The sequence below is a fragment of the Macrobrachium rosenbergii genome, chromosome 13 (assembly GCF_040412425.1).
Source record: "Macrobrachium rosenbergii isolate ZJJX-2024 chromosome 13, ASM4041242v1, whole genome shotgun sequence".
NCBI lineage: Eukaryota > Metazoa > Arthropoda > Malacostraca > Decapoda > Palaemonidae > Macrobrachium > Macrobrachium rosenbergii.
Window position 1 is genome coordinate 45,343,913 of NC_089753.1, and position 25,134 is coordinate 45,369,046.

The 25,134-nt window shown below is 34.8% G+C and overlaps 1 protein-coding gene across 27 annotated transcripts in view; it reads left to right on the top strand.

Moving 5' to 3' along the window:
- Positions 1–9,147: 9,147 nt before the first annotated feature.
- LOC136845263 (streptococcal hemagglutinin-like) overlaps positions 9,148–25,134 on the top strand; it is a 157,135-nt gene continuing 141,148 nt past the window's right edge. For all 27 annotated transcript variants that reach the window (XM_067115402.1, XM_067115377.1, XM_067115380.1 and 24 more), the window contains exons 1-3: positions 9,148–9,323; positions 21,334–21,454; positions 23,005–24,604. In XM_067115402.1, the coding sequence (XP_066971503.1) occupies positions 23,701–24,604 (904 nt within the window). In that variant the 5' untranslated portion in view covers positions 9,148–9,323; positions 21,334–21,454; positions 23,005–23,700. The remainder of the gene's footprint in view (positions 9,324–21,333; positions 21,455–23,004; positions 24,605–25,134) is intronic.

The following is a 25,134-nucleotide window of genomic DNA, read 5'->3' on the forward strand; positions in this document are numbered from 1 at the left end:
ATCCTGTTTGGTCATCTTCCAGAAGTTATAATGTCAACGAAAAACTTTCGTGTCCAGGCCTCAAGATCTAAAGAGAACTACTTACTTTGCAGAACACCAGCAGCCACATTCTGCTGAGATTTTGTATTTGTATCAGACTGCCAGTGCTACAGATCTATTATTCAGTTTAGTGCAAAGCTGTGGCACGGTTTTCGTGAAAGTATTCGTAATGCTGATGCTTTTTCCATTAAGGGAGTTTGTAGAACAGCTGATGTTCACTATTGCGTTGCCATAGTCTTCTGACTTACAAATGTATTTGACTCATCTTGCTTATTTCTGCCACTCGAAATTCGATTTTAGGGCCATTTTCTTATTCAACAAATCTGTATCTATAGCTATTTCTCTTTCCCTGCATTTTCCTCTTCGCTCCATCCCTATATTAAACAATCAAAAATCATAACACACTGTATGTGTACGCAAGTATGTATGTATGTATGTATGTATGTATGTATGTATGTATGTATGTATGTATGTATGCATATATGTATGTATATATATATATTATATATATATACACATACATACATAAATACATACATGTGTACATACATCTATATTAGAGGTGCGTTGTTGTATGATTGTTTAATATAGTTGGAGCGACGAGGAAAATGCAGGGAAAGAAAATAAATATAGATTTAGATTTGTGTGTGTATATATATATATATATATATATATATATATATATATATATATATATATATATATATATATATATATATATATATGTGTGTGTGTGTGTGTGTGTGTGTGTGTATGTATAAATACATATGTATATCTGTATACCTAAAAGTGAATGTTAGTAAGTTTGAACTCTATAGAAATCCGAACCATTTGACAGAAGCAGACAAAATTTGGCTCAGGCCCCTACATGACCCAAGGAAGGTTTATACCTCAAAATCAAACCCCAACCCCCGTGACAGACATCAAACACATACAAATTTAATTAAATTTTCGTTTTTACCGGTACTATTCACCTTTTCTTTAGTAACGTTATGGAGGTCACCAGTAGCTTGGGCGGAAAGCAACCACCTTTTCTGTTGGTGACGTCATTAAACTCCTCCCACTGCAAACCTTGTAATCCGTTTAGTATATCCAAAAAAATTAAACAGATATGTTTGACTGTATCAGAATTACTTTTCATTCAATCATAGGTAATGTTATTCAAAATATGACTTCTACCACAACACCAGTCAGCCCTTACAATCCTCACCACGGAAAAAAGTGGTAACAGACCAAATCCTTCTGTGAAAGACATACCCCCTCATTAAAAAATTACTCGTGCCGAATTACCATATTTTTTTCAGTGTTCATTTTAAGCCAAACATATCTTAATCATAATTTGCCAATAAAATACAAATTATTAAGTACCCTGTGGCATTACCATCATCATATCTAAGTACTTAATCCACGAAAAAAAAAACTTCATAATTACGGGCACACTTTGGAGATCACTATTATCACATTTTTTTCAGTGGTCATCTTATGCCAAACGTATCTTAATTATACCTTGCCAATAAAATACAAATTCTTAAGTACCTTGAGGTAATACCATCATCATATCTAATTACTCAGTCCACTAAAAAATTACCATATATCGACACTTTCCCTCAGAAACGCCAAAGGAAACTGAAACGCGTTCGTTAACACGCACAGCGAAATCGAAAACAGTTGCAGCTCTTTTACGGTGTCTAAAATTACCATCGTGATAATAATTTAATATTCATATAGCCAACGGACGCTATATCTTAATATCTTATGGATATTCTGAAGCTGTTTGTCAACCTGGCAACAACTACCATCTAGGTTTTATGCAACAGCGGTCGAACACCTATCTTGAAAACGAGGAGATAATTAGGCGACTGAACAGTCCCTTGTTAACTGAAGTTGTGTGTATGCCCAAACCACACTTCGTCCCCGTAGACCTACTGACATGCCTTTCATTATTTGTGGTTGTTTTTTCGTTACTGCTGTGAAATCATTGTGTTAAATTCTGATCTAACTAAGAGAGAGAGAGAGAGAGAGAGAGAGGGTAGGGACTAGGGAAGAAGGCTAACGTTAGTACAGGTTTTTGATGACAGTAAGGCGGCTCCTGTGTGATTTTCGCATTTAGATATGACTTGATACAGTCACTGACGTGGCATTCTTCTGTATACGGAAGGTACATGTAATTTGTAAAAGGGTGCCCCGTATACCCTCTACAGAGATTCATCCGTTATTCATTTCCATGAGTGAATTTCTTCACACACTAACCTTTCGGTATACGTGAATTTCTGTTCGTTGCGGAAGCCTATATGACACTGTCACCTTTCTCCTGAGCAGAGAGTCTTCTTTAAAGAATTTAAGACAGAATTATTAATCACAGGAAAGAAAAGCACTTTCAGTGACAGGACACATTCTTTACTTGACAAAACAAATCATAGGAGATGTAGGAAAATTTTCTGAGTTCTTCAGAGTTTCACGGGAAGCGCTGGGGTGGTGAAACACGGTTTTTGGGCAACAACATTTTACCAAAGCATCAGATAAAGGTGATAGTTGGCAAGTGTATATTTTATAACGATACCTAATTTTTGCAAGTATTATTTAGTACCAAAGTTCGATAGTTTTGATATTTATTGAGTAAAATGAAGTCGCCGATGCCGGAACCGAGAAAATCACAGACAAGGATCCTAAAACAATTCGTTACGTAACCATTATATGACGTCATGAGGCTCCGCCCATCCACCAAGTAGGTGGTGAATGGATATGCTTACAGTCTAGGCTTCAACAAATTCGATAATAGCCAGCAGGATATGGAATTGTCCCCGTGGTTACAAGACTGCTTGCCACTTTGTATGGCAAGCGAGAAGACCCGTGGCAAGATTTACTATGGCGTGAATAAGTAGTTATTTCTATAGTGGGTAATAGTTACTTGGCCACCCCAGAAGTGTGGGCAGGAGCTGTTGTTAGACAATCCCGACCACTTCCTCGAGAGTGACGATGAAAACATTTTGTAAATAAATTATGTATAGCGTTAGACGTTTTATTTGTATATCTAAAACCTATTTATCAAAACAATGATTATAACAATATGTTCCTCATTCAAACTGATTCCAGTATATTTTCCTTTCCATGCATATCAATATAAATCGTGTTACATTTGATTGATATTAAGCAGGTAAATAATAGCTTGCCCTCAGAATCTTGACTCCTTTTATTTGCAGCGAGTAGGCTATACGAGCGCTGTTTAGGGTGCTGTATGATATAAATAAAAAAAAAAAAAACAAAGAAAAATAGCAATGGGTTACATTAACTGAAATAAAACAATGGCGTTGACCTTTACACCTCTAACAATTGAGGGAAATTAGGTATCATTGCTTTTCATCTGAATTCTACTTCTAGTGACCACTCCTGACTTGCTGCAAATAAGTTAAGTATGCCTTAGTTTAACCAGACCACTGAGCCGATTAACAGATCTCCTAGGGCTCGCCCGAAGGATTAGACTCATTTTACGTGGCTAAAAACCAATTGGTTACCTAGAAACGGGACCTACAGCTTATTGTGGAATCCGAACCACATTATACCGAGAAGTGAATTTCTATCACCAGAAATAAATTCCTCTAATTCTTCATTGGCCGGCCGGAGACTCGAACTCAGGCCTAGCAGAGGGCTAGTCGAGAACTCTACCGACTCGTCCAACGAGGAATAGAAGACTATAGTGTCGAAACCGGAGGTAAAACAAAACGGATTGACTTTTTGTATTCCCGCCCTGAATAGATGTAGATCTAACAAATGAGCTATAGACTGGTTCATTAGGTGGATGAATTACATGCACTGAATTATTTGTAAAGTAGAAACAATACGAATATCAAGAAACTGGAAGAATTCCAAGCTGACAACTTAGTCCCAACAACAGCTGTGTAAGTTGCGATGAAACCTCCACATAATAATAATAATAATAATAATAATAATAATAATAATAATAATAATAATAGTAAAATTATTTAGAAAGCTCTCCATCACTGATATCGCTGAAACCTAGGATGGGTGCTAATATTAATTAGTGAGTATGTCATCAGCAAGTGGGCAGGGCCACAGTGAAGAGACGTTTGCCCCATATGTAAACTTCTCTTCACTGTGGGTGGCACCTCATGACGTCACATGTTAACGTCATTATTGTGTCCAAAACCCCTACCTGCGATTTTGATGGCTCTGGCATAGGAAACACACTTTTACTCTGATAAGTACCAGAACTGTTGAACTTAGGTACTAAATAATACTTGTAAAAATTAGGTAGGATTATAAAATATACACTTGCCAACTTTCACCTTTATCCGATCCTTTGGTTAAAAGGTATTGCCGAAAAACCGTGTTTCATCGGCTCTGAATCCCATAATTTTTTTTAGTAATGTATATAAAATATATATATATATATATATATATATATATATATATATATATATATATATATATATATATATATATATATGTATATCTCAATTTTCTCAGAATCATAAAGTTTCCCAAACAGAGGGCTGCAGATAAAAACATGACCCAGTCTCTGCCATATTCCTATTTCAACAGCTGAACCGTTTATAAAATTTCCAAGTGTTACATAAAGCTTACCAATTATCTCATGATGGAGATCGACCGATGTCAATTCTAACTTTTGTTGAATTCGAAAGGCATGTGTACAGCAGAGTCGGTATCAGCTTACATCTCTATTAATAGCAGGGTATTCATTGTCACTCTCTATTTATGTTTCTAAACCAGGCCATGGTTCGAATCCAGGCCAGTGCAGAAGCACTTACCTATTATAATTCCCTTGGGTGTAAGTTATTCCGGAAGGTACACTGAATTCCATATTAAACTACAATTTTGTTTCGTATTTGTGAATATATAAATATATATATATATAATATATATATACACATTTATTTATACATAAATATATATATATATACATATATATATATTTCAACAAGAGAGACCTCTTCTAAGCCACCTCGCCCTATAAACCTTGCAATAATATACAGCATAACCCTCATAAACTTGATTTGCTTTTATTTCTTTGAAACAAGTACAGTACCATTACTAACACCACTGACTAACAAAGACAGGTTGTGGGAAAATATCACCCCTTCCTAAAAATCTCTCATTCCTCCCCCTTTGGTAATCTTTTAACACTCTTCCTTGACCTAGTGACTGTTCGAGACCTTTCTTCCAGGTAATGCCTTTTGGAGACCAAATCCTTGCCGAAGGCGCAGACGAGCTGATGAAGGAGATTAATCCAAAAACAGAAAGCGGCTGGGCCCATAAGAACTGGTTGCCATGTGGACAGTGCCCTGCCACATGGTCAGACTGGCATAGAAAATAGACTGCCAAGTGAGCAGACACTGCCATCTGGAAGGAGGAGAAAAATAATCTGCCGAGGTCTTAAAAGGCAGCGCACGAGCAGCGCTTCCTCAGAAACGCCTGGCAGCAGAATCCATGCACTTGCCCCTTTTGCTCTGCTCCCTTAGAGCCTTGACCCTTTCCCCAAGTGGCTGTTTTGAGCCTCAGTCTTTTTAAAGTGCAAGCCCCTTAAATTCTTGCCCTCCATGCTGTTGCTGAAGGTGAGGACCCCCTATCTCCGACTAAAAGGTAATATAACAGAAGTGAGATTTTGAATCAGTCATGAATCTTTTATTCTTCTACTGAAATCAGTTTCATTTCCGAAGTGAGATTTTCCACAGAGACCTGACTTATTTAGTGCAATGAGTACATGACCAAAATTCACACATGTTTTACCAGTATTTAGAATCAAGTTGCTTTGCCACTTTCCCAGCACCCCCTCGATTCTTTTTAATTGCGCTACCTAGTTTTTTTGTAAGTAACCGAATGCTTTCTCAATTGCAGATGGAGTTGCTAGCTGTGGAATCAACTGCTCATCTTGTGCTTGTGCCGTAGTCCTAACTACTGCGCCTCACCCTATGGTGTCCTTCGAAGTGGATTTTTCCACAGCTCTGTTACTGTTTAATTTGTTGTAAATTTAGTTGTTCAACATGACTCTGCTTTACCTGTCTGTTTCGAATTTCCCCATTCTTCTGATTTAATTGTTAATTGTAAAGATAATTGATTTTAAGTGACTCTACGTGTTTATCTGCAACTTTTCTTGTTGAATTAAGGTATCCAGCTTAGATTTTCTATTTGTGTTTTGCCTGAATCAACTCCTTCAGTCAGATTTGAAAGTTTCCATGATAAGTTCCACGGCCCCCACCCCGTGTAAAACCTCTAAATATATATATATATATATATATATATATATATATATATATATATATATATATATATATATATATGTGTGTGTGTGTGTGTGTGTGTGTGTGTGTGTGTGTGTGTGGGTGGGTGTGTGGGTGTATAAAACTGTATGATATTCCCATCAAAATAGCGCTAACTTCTGAGGTAGGATGAGGTAATAAGACTATTAGCATAACGGTTCTATTTCACGGTCTAATTAAATGTTTCTTCCTTTAATTCTTCTTCTCCTATTTATCGCCAATGTAATTTTATATTGAGATGGTGGCTTGTTCTAGGTTACTTCTGAAAGAAGGGCAAGTTGTTCCTCATCGAGTTTGCTCAAATCATTCTACTTCATTTATGACCTAATTTATGATTGTGTTCTGGAATTTTACCCATAATTCAAAGAATATTTTCTTACTAATGTTATCATTATTTTTACATGTATCAAAATAATCTAAAAATTACTGACAACCAAATTATCTGTCGAGCCTCGCTTGGCAAAGAAATAAAAGATTTATACCTTTTTACAGCCTATGGAAGCTGGTCTAAAAACCTATATAGGGAATCTACAATGAATCATTTTCATTGACTAGTTTTATCTTCTCAGCATTCCGTGGACCAGTGTCATTCGGTGCGAAACATAAGCCTCTACAAGTGTCCCGTATTATAAGTAAACAACTGCCAAGGGTTTTGACATCAATCTACAGGGGACCCAGTCATTCACTCTTGTACTCATGCTTATTTCATTTTTATGACACACCGGCGACATGAAAAGGAGTAACTTTCTAACAGTGTAGTTAACAAAGGAAACATCGTTGTACATGAAATTACGAAATTTTCTCTTATATTTATGTATACAGTTTTTATGCAAAATGCAAAGAAAGAAAGCTCACACAAGATTTCATATCTGCAAAAGCCCTTCATAAAAAAATGCCTAAACTATCCCAGGAACATCCAGGAAGTCAAGTCATTTCGAGACTTTTGAACAAAAGAAAGAAGAATTGAAAAACATAAACGTTAGGAGAGGGTGACTCATAACAGAACATTCGGTGTTACAGAAGGCACGTGACATGTAAACTAAGCCCCAACCCCTTATCATTCAAGCGAGTAGAAAGCGAGAGCAACATCGAATTTACCATCATCAAAAGAGGTCAGACTTTAAATTATGTGGTGGTGAGAAAATGAAGAAATGCTGCATTTAAGCATGTCAAGATATTTTGAGGATACAAGAAAAAAAAGGTCAGCCGCCACAATAAAGGAGCAATTATTATCATTCTCCTCAGATGCTCACATCAGTTAAAGAAATATGAAAATCGAATATAGAGGCGAAAACTGTTTTCAAGATAAATTCATGCAATGAAGACAAAACCTCTTTGTCTCAGTACGATAATTACATCACTTGTATACATCACCTAAAACATGCTTAACTACAATAGTAAACAATTACAATAATTTTCAATAAACTACCATCAAGACTATAACATTTACACTGCAGCACCATTTGCATTGCATCATATCTATCTATCTATCTATCTATCTATCTATCTATCTATCTATCTATATATATACACACATATATATAAACCTTTATCTATCTATCTATCTATCTATCTATCTATCTATCTATCTAAATATATATTTATATATATAAATATATATATATATATATATATATATATATATATATATGTATGTATGTATGTATATATATTAATATATATATAGATAGATAGATAGATGTTTATATATATGCATATATATAATTTATAATATATATACATATATAATATATATAGATAGACACATACATATATACTGTATATATATATATATATATATATAATTTATATATATATATATATATATATATATGTACATACATATATATATATATATATATATATATATATATATATGTATATATATATATATATATATATATATATATATATATATATATATATATATATATGATGCAATGCAGATGGTGCTGCAGTGTAAATGGTCTAGTCTTGATGGTAGTTTATTGAAAATTATTGCATCATATATATATATATTATATATATATATATATAAAGCAGATGGTTTTATAAATGGTTTAGTCTTGAAGTTTATGAAAAAAGTTTACTACTAAGACAAAGCATGTTTTTGATGTTTACAATTGCATGAATTTATACTAAGACAAAGGGTTTTTGTCTCCATATACATATATTTATCTTGATAAATATATATTTTATATATATATATATATATATATATATATATATTTATATATATGTATATATATACATGTGTGTGTGTGTGTTTTAAGCAAAGACTTCTATATATGCTTAATCTATGAGGCAATAATATATGGGGTGTCTCAGAAAACTATATGAAAATTCTAAGAAAATCAACAAAATCATGCATTTCTTTGGATAAATTTGCATTAGATTATTTACGCTGAGCTGTTATTTTCATGCACTTTTGGAATGGACTTCCTGCAGCTTTTTAACAATTATCCTCTAGAGATCTAAATTACTTGATTACAAGTAATTCTATTACTGTGTTATTATTCACAGAGGCCATGCAACAATTGTGCAATTCCAGAAAATAACTTGGGGAGCCTCGAAACGGGTGACAAAGCAACGCAGCAGAGAAATACCAGAGGCAGAGAGAGACAGAAAACGAGGTGCCTCTTTTCCGGACACCTGTGCCGCAGATGATGGCATTACAAGTGATTGTGATGAATATCCATTCCGTTACAACAGATGGTGAATGTTCGCTTATAATACGTCACTCTGATTATGACAAGGACAGACACAGACTCCACTGGAAATGTCCTTTGCTGGCGCCCTGACTTGGTGAGCCAGCATCAGTCGTAGGTGAGCAGCAGCTTCGACCGGGGTAGCTCTGAGTCTACCTGCGACGTCTTTTTTTAAGATTAAAAAAAGACAAACATGGTGAACCGAGGGACGCTACCTTTACTGGTAGCGGTCGTTGTGGGCCTCCTTGCCATTCTTGCGCTACTTCACCCCGTGGATTCGGTAAGACTGACTTCTCTTTATACAGCATACTGACGCTCTTTCTCCACCTTGGATGAAATCACTCAAGTTGCCTTTAAACAGTTCCAATTCTTCTTATACTGATGTGAATTTTGTAGTAACTTTCTTATCTTTGTGTGTTTGTTATTGTTTTCTCTTTAACATACTCAGACACACTCTAGTTATTACTTCATTCGTGTCCAAGTATTATATCCATTTCAGAGTGTTGTACTGTAAATTATGTCATTCTTTTTCTCCAGAGTAATTGTATACTCTTCCATTTGGTCTCCTTTACAAAGAATTTTTCTTTACATATTTCTGTACTTGTCTTATCTATATATTCATTTCAGTGTCTCAAGCTCTGCCTTCATTTCCAGTCTTCTCATATAACGTGATACTGTCTGGTTATTTTCCCACGGATAGAGTTACACGCTACCGATATGCTGAATGCCATGTCCTGTTGTGAGCACTACATTCACAAAGTCCGTCACCACAGTATTTTGAGCTCTGGCTTCAACGATGGTACATGTTTTATGCAAACTCAAGACCTTCCTTCACTGTGCACACCCTTCCAACATCAAGCTTAAACTTTTGATTATACAAAACTTCATGTGTTCTTAACAGAGGTCAATCTCCACCACAGGTAACAACACTTCAATGTGTATCTCTTGATGATGATGACATTGCCGCTGCTTTGTCGACTGGTTAAAAACAAGGGCTGAATCTCTACATTACCATCGTAGTTTTTTTCCTTCACCCAAACACCGATACATTTTACTTAAATGTGCCAAAGTTTTCTGTTCCACACTTGATATTCTGACATTATCTAAACGCCTGATTGTTTACTGAATGTCCCGTACTCGAATTTCAGCCATTTATACGTGACTTTTGCTCCTTCTCGTATTATTTTTTTATTTAAACCATAAATTTTTCAAATGTCCATCTCGGAAATTGACTTTATGGGGCTCAGCTTGTCATATTTCGATCGTTAAATTGCTTATTTACATTAAACGTGGATATTTTTCCCGTTCATAATTGGATCTCCCGAACTATGGTTTTGCTTAAGGCAATTCTCTTCAAATTCAGCCTTTACGGGTGCTATTCTCAAAGCCGAATTTTTAAATAGAATCCGTTACGTGAACACGTCAAATCAATCGGTGAAGAAAATCCTATAAAAACGCGTATTGAAATTATGATTGATGCCCTAAATAAGGATAATAGGAACAATGATTTCTATCTATGCAGAGAAAGTTAGAGAGTTATAAAGTATTCTTTTTTAATCCAACTTCGTCTCATCATTATTTGTGTTTAGAACTTAGATTTTTATAACTCCAGTGTAAGGTGTTTAATTCATAAAGCTTACTGCTACATGTGAGCTTTTGTTCTTAATAGTTAAGCGTTATCACTACTCCAGTCCAGAAATAACAGTGTTTAGTCACGTGACAAATAAAAAAAAATGGCCTAATCGTCCTCATATTAGACTACTGTGTTTCCTTACTACGTTTAAGAAATACAGAACATCGGAGTTGATTGGATGATAAGGTGATGTCGGTTTAATTACATAGCACAGGAAAATGGTAGATGGCATAGCTGACGAGAAAAGTACACAAAACAAAAACAAAATAAAAAAAAGGATAGATAGATTTGGCAACTAAAAATAACTGCTCAGCTGGCGGATCTTCTTCCGTACATCTGTGCTCAGATGTTCGAGCTGCCTTGCGTTACAAGGAACCATTTTTACAAAACAAAGAAAACATTTTTTCAGTGATGAGCTGAACATTCCGGATCATGACAAATTCTCGAAGGTTTCATACACAAGATATTGTTTTGAATGTTTTGGTTTTTATGTCGTTAATTTTTCCTTTATTCCTCACAAATTATGCTTACAAAGAAAAATTATGCAAGTCCCTGAATTTCAATTTTAAAATGGCAATGAAGTCTAGGATGCTCACGTACTGGGCAACATCTGCGTCAAATAAAGTATGACACTTTTAAAACATGTACGCAAAAAATCCAGTTTGAGAAATTGACAGTAAATTCGCGGCAATTCAAACCCGCCATCTGATGATCATCTTTGGGGCTTACATGACATTAACAAGGACAGGATTCTCAACTGGCACAGGGTTCTACAAACTAAGTTGTTCTGAAGGGGAGATGAGCAGCAGGAACATGGAAATATCACGATCTCTGTCAACATACAAAATTATCATTCCAATAAAAATCCTATACACATTATTCACAGTTGTCTTCTTCCCCTTACTGATACCGTTCAATTACAAAACGAGTTCCATAGTAAGTTACTGAAGTGCAATTACACCATTTCTCCCTCTTCCATCCTCTTACTCCTTAAATAAAAATCTGCTTGACTCTATGATTTTGTTGTTGTTATTATTATTATTATTATTATTATTATTATTATTATTATTATTATTGAAAGAGAAACCCACAAGATTCTTGTGTATAACTTGTTTACTGGTAAATATTTACATAAACAAGTTGTACACAAGAATCTTGTGGGTTTCTCTTTCCATCTTCAGAAGAAAACTGAAAGATGTTTTTGTTTGGTTCATTATTATTATTGTTGTTGTTGCTGTTGTTGTTGTTGTAAGCAAAGGCATTCCTATGTGTCAAAACAGAATGCCACTACTGGGGCAATAGTGAAAACCGCTCAGTGTGGAAAACAAAATTTGAGAAGTACAGAATAAACGGAAAAAGATTAATAAACTAATAAAACCAGATTAATAAGTAAAATTAACTGCACAAGCAACATATAACCTATAAGATGAGACTCACGTCAGCCCCTTCAGCCAAAAACCATTTGCACCAAGTTTGAATCCAGAAGTTCCGAATGTTCAACACCTTGACGGGGACGATCATTTCATAATTTGATCACAGCAGTACTACAGCTTCTATATAACTGCTTAATATTGAATTTTTCAAAAGAAAGGTCAAGAATGCTAGAAATGAACTGTGTATCTAGTACTACTACTGGTTGGTGGTATAATTTGAACAGATCTGAATGCATATAACGGTTAAAATTATGAAATAACTGGATAATGCTCCATTCTTAAATGTATATATATATATATGTATGTATATATATATATATATATATATATATATATATATATATATATATATATATATATATATATATATACTGTACACGTATACATATGCATATATATAGTATATATATATATATATATATATATATATATATATATATATATATATATATATATATATATATATATATATATATATATATGTGTGTGTGTGTGTGTGTGTGTGTGTATAGCTTAAGTGCTAAGCAGACCCATATCCATTCGACTTCTCTTAAAAGATGGAGAAAACTCACCTATCATACTTTCGCTGACAGCCTGAACTGTCTCACAGTAACATTTTCACCTGTTGCTTTTTATTAAGGAGCTCTTGTTCCGTCTCTCCTCAAACCGACGATCCTCTTAAATCAATTTAACAACAATAAAATAATCACCAAGTTGTAATATATTTTCATAAATCATTCCTACAATCATACAGGACTTAAAAAACTGGAGTTTTTTATCGTTACTTAGAAAGTTTTGACACATCCAATGCCCTTACTATGTTTGACAAACATGTATAGAAAATATATTGCCAGTGCTGGCCAAATCGATATCTATGCTATCATACGATATTCCTTCATAATATCATTCCCAATGAACCTCACTTTTCCGGAGCAAACCTATAGGTTATGGAATGCTGACATACGATATCCCTTATTAATATCATTCCCAGTGAACCTCACTTTTCCAGAGCAAACCTATAGGTTATGAAATGCTACCGTACGATATAACTTAAAAATATCATTCCAAATGAACCTCACTTTTCCGGAGCAAACCTAAATGTTATGAAATGCTACCATACGATATCCCTTATTAATATCATTCCCGATGAACCTCACTTTTCCGGAGCAAACCTATAGGTTATGAAATGCTACCGTACGATATCCCTTAAAAATATCATTCCCAATGAACCTCATTTTTCCGAAGCAAACCTAGAGGTCGTGAAATGCTGCCATACGATATCCTTATTAATATCATTCCCAATAAAACTCACTTTTCCGGAGCAAACCTAAAGGTCATAAAATGCTGCCATGCAATACCCCTTATTAATATCATTCCCAATGAACCTCACTTTTCTGAAGCAAACCTACAGGTTATGAAATGCTACAATGCGATATCCCTTATTAATATCATTCCCAATAAACCTCACTTTTCCGGAGCAAACCTAAAGGTTATGAAATGCTACCATACGATATCCCTTAAAAATATCATTCCCAATGAACCTTGCTTTTCCGAAGCAAACCTAGAAGTTATGAAATGCTACCATACGATATCCCTTATTATTATCATTCCCAATGAACCTCACTTTTCCGGAGCAAATCAAAATGTTATGAAATGCTCCCATACAATATCCCTTATTAAGGTCATTCCCAATGAAACTCACTTTTCTGGAGCAAACCTAAAGGTTATGAAATGCTGCCATACGATATCCCTTATTAATATCATTCCCAATGAACCTCACTTTTCCAGAGCAAACCTAAAGGTTATGAAATGCTACCATACGATATCACTTATTAATATCATTCCCAGTGAAGCTCACTTTTCCGAAGCAAACCTACAGGTTATGAAATGCTACCATACGATATCCCTTTTTAACATCATTCCCAATGAAACACTTTTCCGGAGCAAACTTACAAGGTTATGAAATGTTACCATACGTTATCCCTTATTAATATTATTCCCAATGAACCTCACTTTTCCGGAGCAAACCTAAAGGTTATGAAATGCTATCATACGATATCCCTCATTAATACCATTCCCAATGAACCTCACTTTTCCAGAGCAAACCTAAAGGTCATGAAATGCTACCATACGTTATCCCTCATTAATACCATTCCCAATGAACCTCACTTTTCCGGAGCAAACCTAATGGTTATGAAATGCTACCATACGATATCCTTCATTAATACCATTCCCAATGAACCTCACTTTTCCGGAGCAAACCTAAAGGTCATGAATTGCTACCATACGATATCCCTTATTAATATCATTCCCAACGAATCTCACTTTTCCGGAGCAAACCTAAAGGTTATGAAATGCTACCATACGATATCCTTTATTAATATCATTCCCAATGAAACTCACCATACGTTATCCCTTATTAATATTATTCCCAATGAACCTCACTTTTCCGGAGCAAACCTAATGGTTATGAAATGCTGTCATACGATATCCCTCATTAATACCATTCCCAATGAACCTCACTTTTCCAGAGCAAACCTAAAGGTCATGAAACGCCATAATCCCCATTAATACCATTCCCAATGAACATCAGTTTTCCGGAGCAAACCTAAAGGTTATGAAATGCTACCATACGATATCCTTCATTAATACCACTCCCAATGAACCTCACTTTTCCGGAGCAAACCTAAAGGTCATGAAATGCTACCATACGATATCCCTTAGTATTATTCCCAACGAACCTCACTTTTCCGGAGCAAACCTAATGGTTATGAAATGCTACCATACGATATCCTTCATTAATACCATTCCCAATGAACCTCACTTTTCCGGAGCAAACCTAAAGGTCATGAATTGCTACCATACGATATATATTAATATCATTCCCAACGAATCTCACTTTTCCGGAGCAAACCTAAAGGTTATGAAATGCCGATATCCTTTATTAATATCATTCCTAATGAAACTCACCATACGTTATCCTTATTAATACCATTCCCAATGAACCTCACTTTTCCGGAGCAAACCTAATGGTTATGAAATGCTGCCATACGATATCCCTCATTAATACCATTCCCAATGAACCTCACTTTTCCAGAGCAAACCTAAAGGTCATGAAACGCTACCATACGATATCCCTCATTAATACCATTCCCAATGAACATCAGTTTTCCGGAGCAAACCTAAAGGTTATGAAATGCTACCATACGATATCCTTCATTAATACCACTCCCAATGAACCTCACTTTTCCGGAGCAAACCTAAAGGTCATGAAATCATACGATATAGTATTATTCCCAACGAAATGCAAACCTAATGGTTATGAAATGCTACCATACGATATCCTTCATTATACCATTCCCAACGAACCTCACTTTTCCGGAGCAAATTCATGAAATGCTACCATACGATACCTCACTTTTCCGGAGCAAACCTAAAGGTCATGAAATGCTACCATACGATATCCCTTAGTATTATTCCCAACGAACCTCACTTTTCCGGAGCAAACCTATAGGTTATGAAATGCTACCATACGATATCCTTTATTAATATCACTCCCAATGAACCTCACTTTTCCGAAGCAAACCTAGAGGTTATAAAATGCTACCATACGACATTCCTTAAAAATATCATTACCAATGAACGTCACTTTTCCGGAGCAAACCTAAAGGTCATGAAATGCTGTCATATATCCTTTATTAATATTATTCCCAATGAACTTCTCTTTTCCGGAGCAAACCTAAAGGTTATCGTATGCACAGCAAGTCTCCGCAAAATACAATGCAAGAATGTAAAAATGGAAAAAAAAGGGCGAAGGAGAATTAGTAAAGTTAATTACATATAATGAAGCGCTAATGGTTTTATTTCGTCTCGAGGCCTTTTTTTTTATTAGATGTCACGCGAAGAGGTAATTACCATATTCTTTTACTTTTCGTATATTTAATCGCCTCATTTTAAGACTTAACTTGAATTTTTCAATAAGAAAAACATTAATTTTTCTTACCACCGTGCTGCCAAAAAGTGAGGTTAAATTAATGCATATTTTGAAGAAAATTCATGAACGTTTTAACAACTTTACTTTGGACTGTTGTTTCTCTCTATCCCGGGAACAGGCTGGTAATTGATCTAGCGGTTCAATTAATGTTGCGTCTGTTATCTTCTTTCGTAAACAGGAAGATATAGTAATTAGCATTTCAGTGGTAGAAATAAATAAATATATATATATATATATATATATATATATATATATATATATATATATATATATATATATATATGAAATTTACATACAGTATATACATATACATATCCATGTACAGTATATACAAATATATAGATATATATCGTTATATATACATGTATATGTACATAGATATATCTATGTATACATATACACGTATGTATATATATACATATATGTATATAATCACATACATACACACACACACACACACACACACACACATATATATATATATATATATATATATATATATATATATATATATATATATATATATATATATAATGTTTGTATAATGTCCGTTTAGTTTCAATTTTCTCATATTCATAAAGTGTTTCGCAGTACTTAAAGTGTTATTCATAGCTAAAATTATAACTCCGTGTTCCCCCAGCGTCTATGGAATCTCACTGTAATAAAATCTAACAATCTAGGATTGACTAACTGGGGAAATAGGCCATCAGCTTCAAGCGATAAGGTTTAAAAAAGCGTTATTAATAAATTTTAAAAATCAAAATCATCATTCAGCCCTCTCAGGTTGTACCGTGCACACTGTAACAGGGAGTCATTAAAGAGTGCTATTTACTTTTAGAATATTTCCAATATCATATATACCTTATTTCAACCATGAATTTTACTTGAAACACTTTGGAAAAATAGGAAACATGTACACTCCTGAGATTAAGATCAGAAAGCAAGGTTGTTTAGGATTTCGTGCACAATATACAAACCCACACACCTACAAAATAACTCAAAACACCTTCGCTTAAATCTGGTTTAAATGGGAAAATTAATAGGATGTTACGCTCTGTTATTCAAAAAAGAGCGCAAGCTCATTTTACCTGCCGACTTCCCTGCTGTGAATTTCCGGCATTTTCTAATATTAACAATTCTGCGACTGCCCATTTTACTGAATTAACTGTCGCCAGTTACGAGAGTAAAACAGTCTTCTAGTTTTGCAAATTAACCTAGCTTATTTAGTATTATACTCAGCAAGTCCTAATCATTAATCCAGGATTGTTTGTTCCTCAGTGACGCTAGTTTCTAATAATCATGAATCCGAAGCCTTTCCCGCTAATTCCTTCAGTATGTTACTTATATCAGACAAGTACAATTATGTCGTTTCCAACCAATTATCCAGCTGTTATTTCTACTGCCAACATTTACTCATCTGGGTCTGGTGCCGGTAGTTACACAGTTACAGCTGTTGCCTACATTCAGCTGTCTATTGTCAAAAGTAACTTGAGCAGGTCTGTCCCTTAAATATGTTGATTGCCCATGGTCAGTTGAAATTTATAATAAAATACATCGGTTTTCCCCGTTGCCACACGCTAATCAGTGATGTCAGCCACCAGTAGTTATCCATTGCATGCCAACAGTTGCTGAGTCATGTTAGTTGACTTTTCGTTCTCATTTATGTTGGCAACGGTTGTTCAACTATGAGTGTGCCACTATGAATCGATATCAGGGTTCATTTATGAGTAACATTCACTCATCTACGGAATTCTCTAACAACACCTGCTGACGCCACACGCTATAAAACCACATTTTCTAAAGAATGGAGATATTGCTCCATTCCTTTTTTTTTTTTTTTTAGCTTTATCAGTCCTGAAAATGATGGTCTTTCGGTCTTACTAAAAATATGTCACTAACCTCGTTTTTATTTCCAGTAGTTATATCACTTTATTTTTGTTGTCTTTGGTCGTTTTGGAGACCTAGAGTTTGTAACGCTGTTCAGTTTTCTTCAATTTATTTCAAATTTAATACCACATTCATCGTATATGGCATTTCATCAAAATAGTAAGGACAAAAAGACAGAGCGTGCGCTTTGAAAAACGCATCATATTATTTCTAAAAAATTTCCATTACAGATTTTACTATATTTTCTTATAGTATTATACAATACTAAATTTCAATTTTGTCAAATTTCCACTTGAATTAAAAAAAGGCCCTGGAGGTTAGTCACGAGAGTATCTTTGTGAATTAAAAGACAGCACAGATTCACAGAAGGATCTTCAACATTTATTTACTTCTGTTCATCTAAATCTTCACGTTGTTAGTTTAAGGCTTTGGTCGATAATGTATATTCTCACACGGGATTGATGTTAGTAGAGGGATTCTCTCTCTCTCTGAAAGTTTTCTATTCCTTGTTCATGTGTGTGTTCATTTTCCTAAGTTTTATTGGCTGATTAGTTCTTCATTGGAGGGGTGGGTAGAGCTCTCGGCTAGCACGCTGTTGGCCCAGCGTTCGACTCTCCGACCGGCCAATGAAGAATTAGAGGAATTTATTTCTGGTGATAGAAATTCATTTCTCGTCATAATGTGGTTCGGATTCCACAATAAGCTGTGGTCCCGTTGCTAGGTAACCAGCTGGTTCTTAGCCACGTAAAATAAATCTAATCCTTCGGGCCAGCCCTACGAGAGCTGTTAATCAGCTCAGTGGTCTGCTTAAACTAAGATATACTTAACTTTGCAAACTCTGAAGTTCTATCACTTGTCAAGAACGTCCGTGGAGGTGTAAATGAAATCAGTAATTCTGGACTCACTTTTTCACCAGCGACAAGCCTAAAATTTTAATTAAAAATCTTAGACTTTGGAAGATGGAAAATAAAATTATGATTTCACGACTGTATGTTAGCGAACCACTGAAATTTTATTTATTCGTGTATTCAAAAATTTTAATATACTGTGTTTACGTATATATACATATATATGTATATATAAATACAAATATAAATATATTATATATATATATAAAGTATATATATATATATATATATATATATATATATATATATATATATATATATATATATATATATATATATACATACATTTTAGAACACACAGACACACACATTATATATATATATATATATTTATATATATATATATATATATATATATATGTGTGTGTGTGTGTGTGTGTGTGTGTGTGTGTGTGTGTAATCACTGACATTTGATAAATGTCATGAACTCATAAGTTTTTCAACTGGCACATGAGTGCTTCAAACAGCTACAGTTAATTCAGTCTTTAACCAATAATGCTGTGTTGAAATCTCGACTGTATACCATTTGGTAAAAACTCAGTAGGTGAACAGATGTACAGAACTATTAGAGCACGTGATCTGAATTTTACAGCTTCATACTCAGGCTGAACGAAAAAAAAAAAAAAAGAAAATTCAGGTAACTATATTCGGATCATGAAATGAAGAACACTTTTGGAACACAACATCCAGCTAAAATAAAATGAATCTCATAGATTTCTGCATCGCAACTTAGAGGCAGATTATCCGAAATATTTCTCACGAAATATAATGTTGTCTGGTTGGAGAGCTTTCCACGTACGCCAGACACCTGTGGGAGAGAGGCAATGTTCCTGAACACTTGGGATCCCAGATAAACGCTATCCCTGCAGTGTTCATATATTTCAAAAGAATTTATTCGGTTTCATAATATCTAATCCTACCAGTAACTTAAAGTAATACAAAAGTTAATTTACGAAAGTTTCACGTTTAAAGCACTTCTCATAATTGATATTCGTTCGGTTCACGAAAAAATATTTAATATCAAAACTAGCCTTTTCTATCAAGGTTACAAATTCGCACGTAATGATACTGACAGGATCAACATGAGAGAGAAATTTTCAGTACTGACAACTTGGTAAAAGCTCTTCCTGTACATAAATTCCAGCATTTTATACACTGTTCACAAACAAAGCGAAAACTCCTATACATATCTCTCTCTCTCTCTCTCTCTCTCTCTCTCTCTCTCTCTCTCTCTCTCTCTCTCTCTCTCTCTCTCTCTCTCTCTCTCTCTCTCTCTCTCTCTCTCTCTCTCTCTCTCTCTCTCTCTCTCTCTATATATATATATATATATATATATATATATATATATATATATATATATATATATATATATATATATATATATATATATATATATATATATATATATATATATATACATACATAAAGACTTTTGATTTGAAACAACCAAAATTGCACTGTTAACTTTTGAATTCTCCACACTTTTGGATACGCTTGTCACTACAAAGCCTGAGATCCAGTTAAATAGATAAGAAGATATTGTGGTTATTATACTTACATATATGTGTATGTATGTATGTATGTATGTATGTATGTATGTATGTATGTATGTATGTATGTATATATACATATATATGTGTATATATATATATATATATATATATATATATATATATATTATGGGAGAACATGGAAATTCCACACAGTAATAGATAACAGATGGCAACAAATGTCTCAGCGAATACTCATAGTTCCAAGACAAGAGAGTAAGAAGTGGCTTATTTTAAAATACCTCTGCGATATTGAACTCTCCGAGGTCGTTTGGCACAATTTGCACGTAGGGAAAGAGCGGAAGCAGGATAAGAGAGCTTACAAAAACGATTAAAAACATCAAATTAAGCCAAAACAAGGTACTTTTCTACATTCATTTATTATATGCGTGAAGCAAATAAAAGTGCATTATTTCTACTGCTGAAGGAAAAAGTGGTCTACTATGATTTTTTACTTGTTCCTGAATAACGACAAGGCGAAACCTCGACACCATATATATAAATACACACACAGACACACACACACATATATATACTGTATATATATATATATGTGTATCTATATATATATATATATATATATATATATGCAGTACATATATATATATATATATGCAGTATATATATACATGCATATGTATATACATATACATATACATACATACACACACACACAAAATGTCCTAATATTCTGGGTACGATTTCTACTGCATGGTGGCTTGAATTTCGAAAAAAAAAAATATTACTTAAAAAATTATTCCCCGATAGGAATCGAACCCACACTGTTTAGAGTATTGCGCCAATACCAAAAAAACACTCCGCACAACCAAGAAGGTGGCATTTGTATGTCACTGTAAAGCCTACATTTAAAATATCTTTTTTCAGAAAACTGTGAAAGAAGTTGGCAGATGTAATGAAGGGCAATGCAAAAAGTCTTCTTCTGGCTGCAAGGAAATTCCTGGAGAGAAATGTGGAGATGGTCTCGTCTGCTGCGAATTACGAAAATGTAAGTCTTAATTAATATCAAGACATTATTCCGAAAGGCCTTAAACATGCCTCAGCTGTATTAAAAGATCATGGCAGACATCAGTTCCTCGTTGGACGAGTCGGTAGAGTTGTCGGCTAGCACTCTGCTACGCCCGCGTTCGAGTCTCCGGCCGGCCAATGAAGAATTAGAGGAATTTATTTCTGGTGATAGAAATTCATTTCTCGGTATAATGTGGTTCGGATTCCACAATAAGCTGTAGGTCCCGTTGCTAGGTAACCAACTGGTTCTTAGCCACGTAAAATAAGTCTAATCCTTCGGGCCAGCCCTAGGAGAGGTGTTAATCAGCTCAGTGGTCTGGTTAATCTAAGGTATACTTAACTTTTATGGAAGACATTGCGAGAGACGTCATACAGATATAGGATTTAGGTATATAATCCAATGTCTACTGAAACAGTAGTGAAATTGAGGAGTATGTATCATTGGCCGTTTTAAAAAAGAATGGGAATTTCAAACCAAGACCAAATATAAAGTGAGAAGATTATGTAATAGTTAGGAGGTTAACTAGGATAATTACAAACAAAAATAAGAAAATAATTAGTAGGCTGACAAAACCATATTTAATGGTAAGTTTAGTTGTACTGTTAGTCAGGATATCGGAAAAAAATCAGACAGGACTCACAGGAATACAGTGCACGAATGATGAGAATGCATTATAGTTGCGACTAACTAGTGATTTAGGCGGAAAAAAGCAAGTTTAAATATAGGTAGCTAGTACAATCATATGCAGAACCATGGCTTTTCTGTTTGCCTATATGAGAGGATAGATAAATTTTTGGCGTCTGTGGTCGATAATCATTCTCTGTTTGGTAATAGCTAAAAGCCTCAGAGTCTGGTGAAAGCGAAAATCTACACCACACGAATGCGAACTGCAAGTAATTTAGATAACTGCCAAAAACAAGAACGAACAGTCACAACAGAGATTTCTTCACTTGTGGGTACGCCACTTACCTGCGTGATAGATGAAAGGATATTGTAGCGGAAAATGTGAAAGTTACCTCGAGCTCATTTAGAGTTAAAAGTACACACGCGTTTCAAAGAACTGACGAGATATCAAGGCTGGTACACACACATGAAAACAACAATCAAATATTCTGAAGTAAGTATATGGTTCTTTTTCCTATTTAATTTCTTAATCGGAAAAAATAAAATTAATTTCAGCGGTGCAAGGAATAATTTTCTTAACACAACCATTACAGGATTTAGTTACCTTAAAATGTCAACATTTTTGCTATTTAAAGAATAACATCTGTGTCACTGAAATACGGCAGTTTGCAGTTTATGTGAATCGTATTGGCTTTGAATTTCCTTACATTCATACAATCATTAACTTCAAATACTAAGAGAGAATTCAACTTAAAAAATTCAAAATACAATTTAAAAATTTTTATTTTTAATGCTAAAGCTTATAATTAATAACTTACATTTCTTTTTCTCTTATAATAATTAAAAGGATAACAGTTCATAGAACTAACTATGAAAGAAAATTACACAAACCGTTTTCATTACAGCCGGGAACAATGGCAAGAGAGCAAACATAAATGGAAATAAAGAAGGAAACAAGAACGACAAAAATAATAAACACGATGTTAAAGATAAAAGAAATAATGTTAAAGGTAACAGTGAAAAAAGACAAAAGAGACAGGTAAAGACGCAGCAAAAGGAACAAAAAAACAAGCCGGCGGTGGAAAGGAGAACAAAAAGGAAAAAGAGAAAAATCAAGTAAAAGATAAAAGTGGAAAAGATGGGGAAGGACCACAAAAACAGGAGGAAGAAGTAAACCACAAGGGCAAAATACAAATACTGGGAGAAGACAGAATGGCCCGCGATCTAAACCGAAGAATTCTGGAGGAGCGAAAAACAGCAATGGGCAAAAGGAACAGGGAAATAAAAAAAATCAGAATGGATCGACAGCCAAACTTTGCGCTTCAGAGGAGGGCAGGTGCATTCGTAAGAGCCAGTGCAACGTAAACAAAGGAAAGCAGGACTGCACGTACGGCGTTTGTTGCACTGATGTAAAGAGGTCCGGTCCCTCGAAAAACCTGAAGTGGAACAGATGCAACCCGAAGAATTGTGTCGAGGAAAAGCAATGCAATATCCCAAATGCAAAGAAGAAAGGTTGCAACCAAGGTTTCGTGTGTTGCACCAAGAACAACAGAAATCTAAACAGAAATAAAGGATGTCTAAGCTCTGGGGGTCAATGCAAGATGGCAAACAAATGCCAAGGAAAAATCATCAACATGAAATGCCCAGGCAACACCAAATGTTGCGTGATGGTGGTGAAAAGTAACAAGCCAGGTTATTCCTGCGAGAAGGGGATGGGCCAGTGCCAGACTACCTGTGAGGCAGGCACAGTTCGTATGAAAGGTAAATGCCCGGAGAACAATGTATGCTGTGGAGCAAAGAGAGTCAAATCTGGTCCTAAAAAAAATCAGAGAGTTGAAAAAAGGAAGAGCTGTAAGCAAATGAAAATGAAATGCAAATCTAAGTGCCCAGCGAAAAAGATAAAAGAATACGGAGGTTGTAAAACGGGAACGGTTTGCTGCAAAGTCAAGACGAAGAATAACAAATGCAAGAAAAGAGGTGGTACGTGTCAAAGTCCAAATGACCCATGTAGTAAAACAATAAACCCCAAGGGCTGTAAAGCGGGCCAGGTATGTTGTAAAAAGAACGAGTGCGTGGACAGCGGAGGCAAGTGCAGAAAGAAATGCTCTGGTGACATAGTTGCCCTGCCGGGATGTAATGGTAAACAAATATGCTGTAAAAAGAGGAAATCGTGCCGTGCCGCTGGCGGAAGATGTCGAACGTCGAATAAATGTCCTCCTTCGACGATCATTCCCAACGTTAACAAATGCGCCAATAACAAAGTGTGTTGCCCCGCAGCAAAGACTTGCAACAAAGCCAAAGGAAAATGTAGGCCTCTATCGAAATGCAAAGGCGACATAATCCCGGTGGGAAGACCTTGTAAGGACGGCAAAGTTTGCTGCAACAAGAACGGGACTTGCAAGGAAGCCAAGGGCGTCTGTCGCAAAGCAACTCAGTGCACGCCACCGGACACAGTCGTCAATGTCACCAAGAAATGCGCCAATAACAAAGTGTGCTGCAAGAAAGGTAGGTTTCCCCTATACTTCCTCATTGTTCAATCGAAAATGTCTTCACTGTCAACGATATTTTCCCAGCTGCTATTTCATCGTTCCCATTATCTCTAGTTTTAATTTATTTCTTAGCTAAATTTGCTTTTATATATAATTTATTCTTTTACGTTAAATTCAAACAACAGATGTTAACAAGTGCACAAATAATATTTGCCAAAATAATACATTTAGATTCTCACCTCTTACCACTTCACTTTAGGAGGACATTTAAAATAATAATAATAATAATAATAATAATAATAATAATAATAATAATAATAATAATAATAATAATAAGTGTTAGATTGTATTAATTAAAACAACAATAACGGCAAAAGGAAAATTATTTATAACTATCGCAAAGATGAGCGCACCGCAGTATTTATGGTCAGAACTACACCCGGTGGCATTTTCCACTGTATATCATCATACCAATATTAACAGTTATTCACGATAAGTATTTGTGCTGCGAAATACTCCTTTGTATAAGTGGTCCTATTTTCTTCA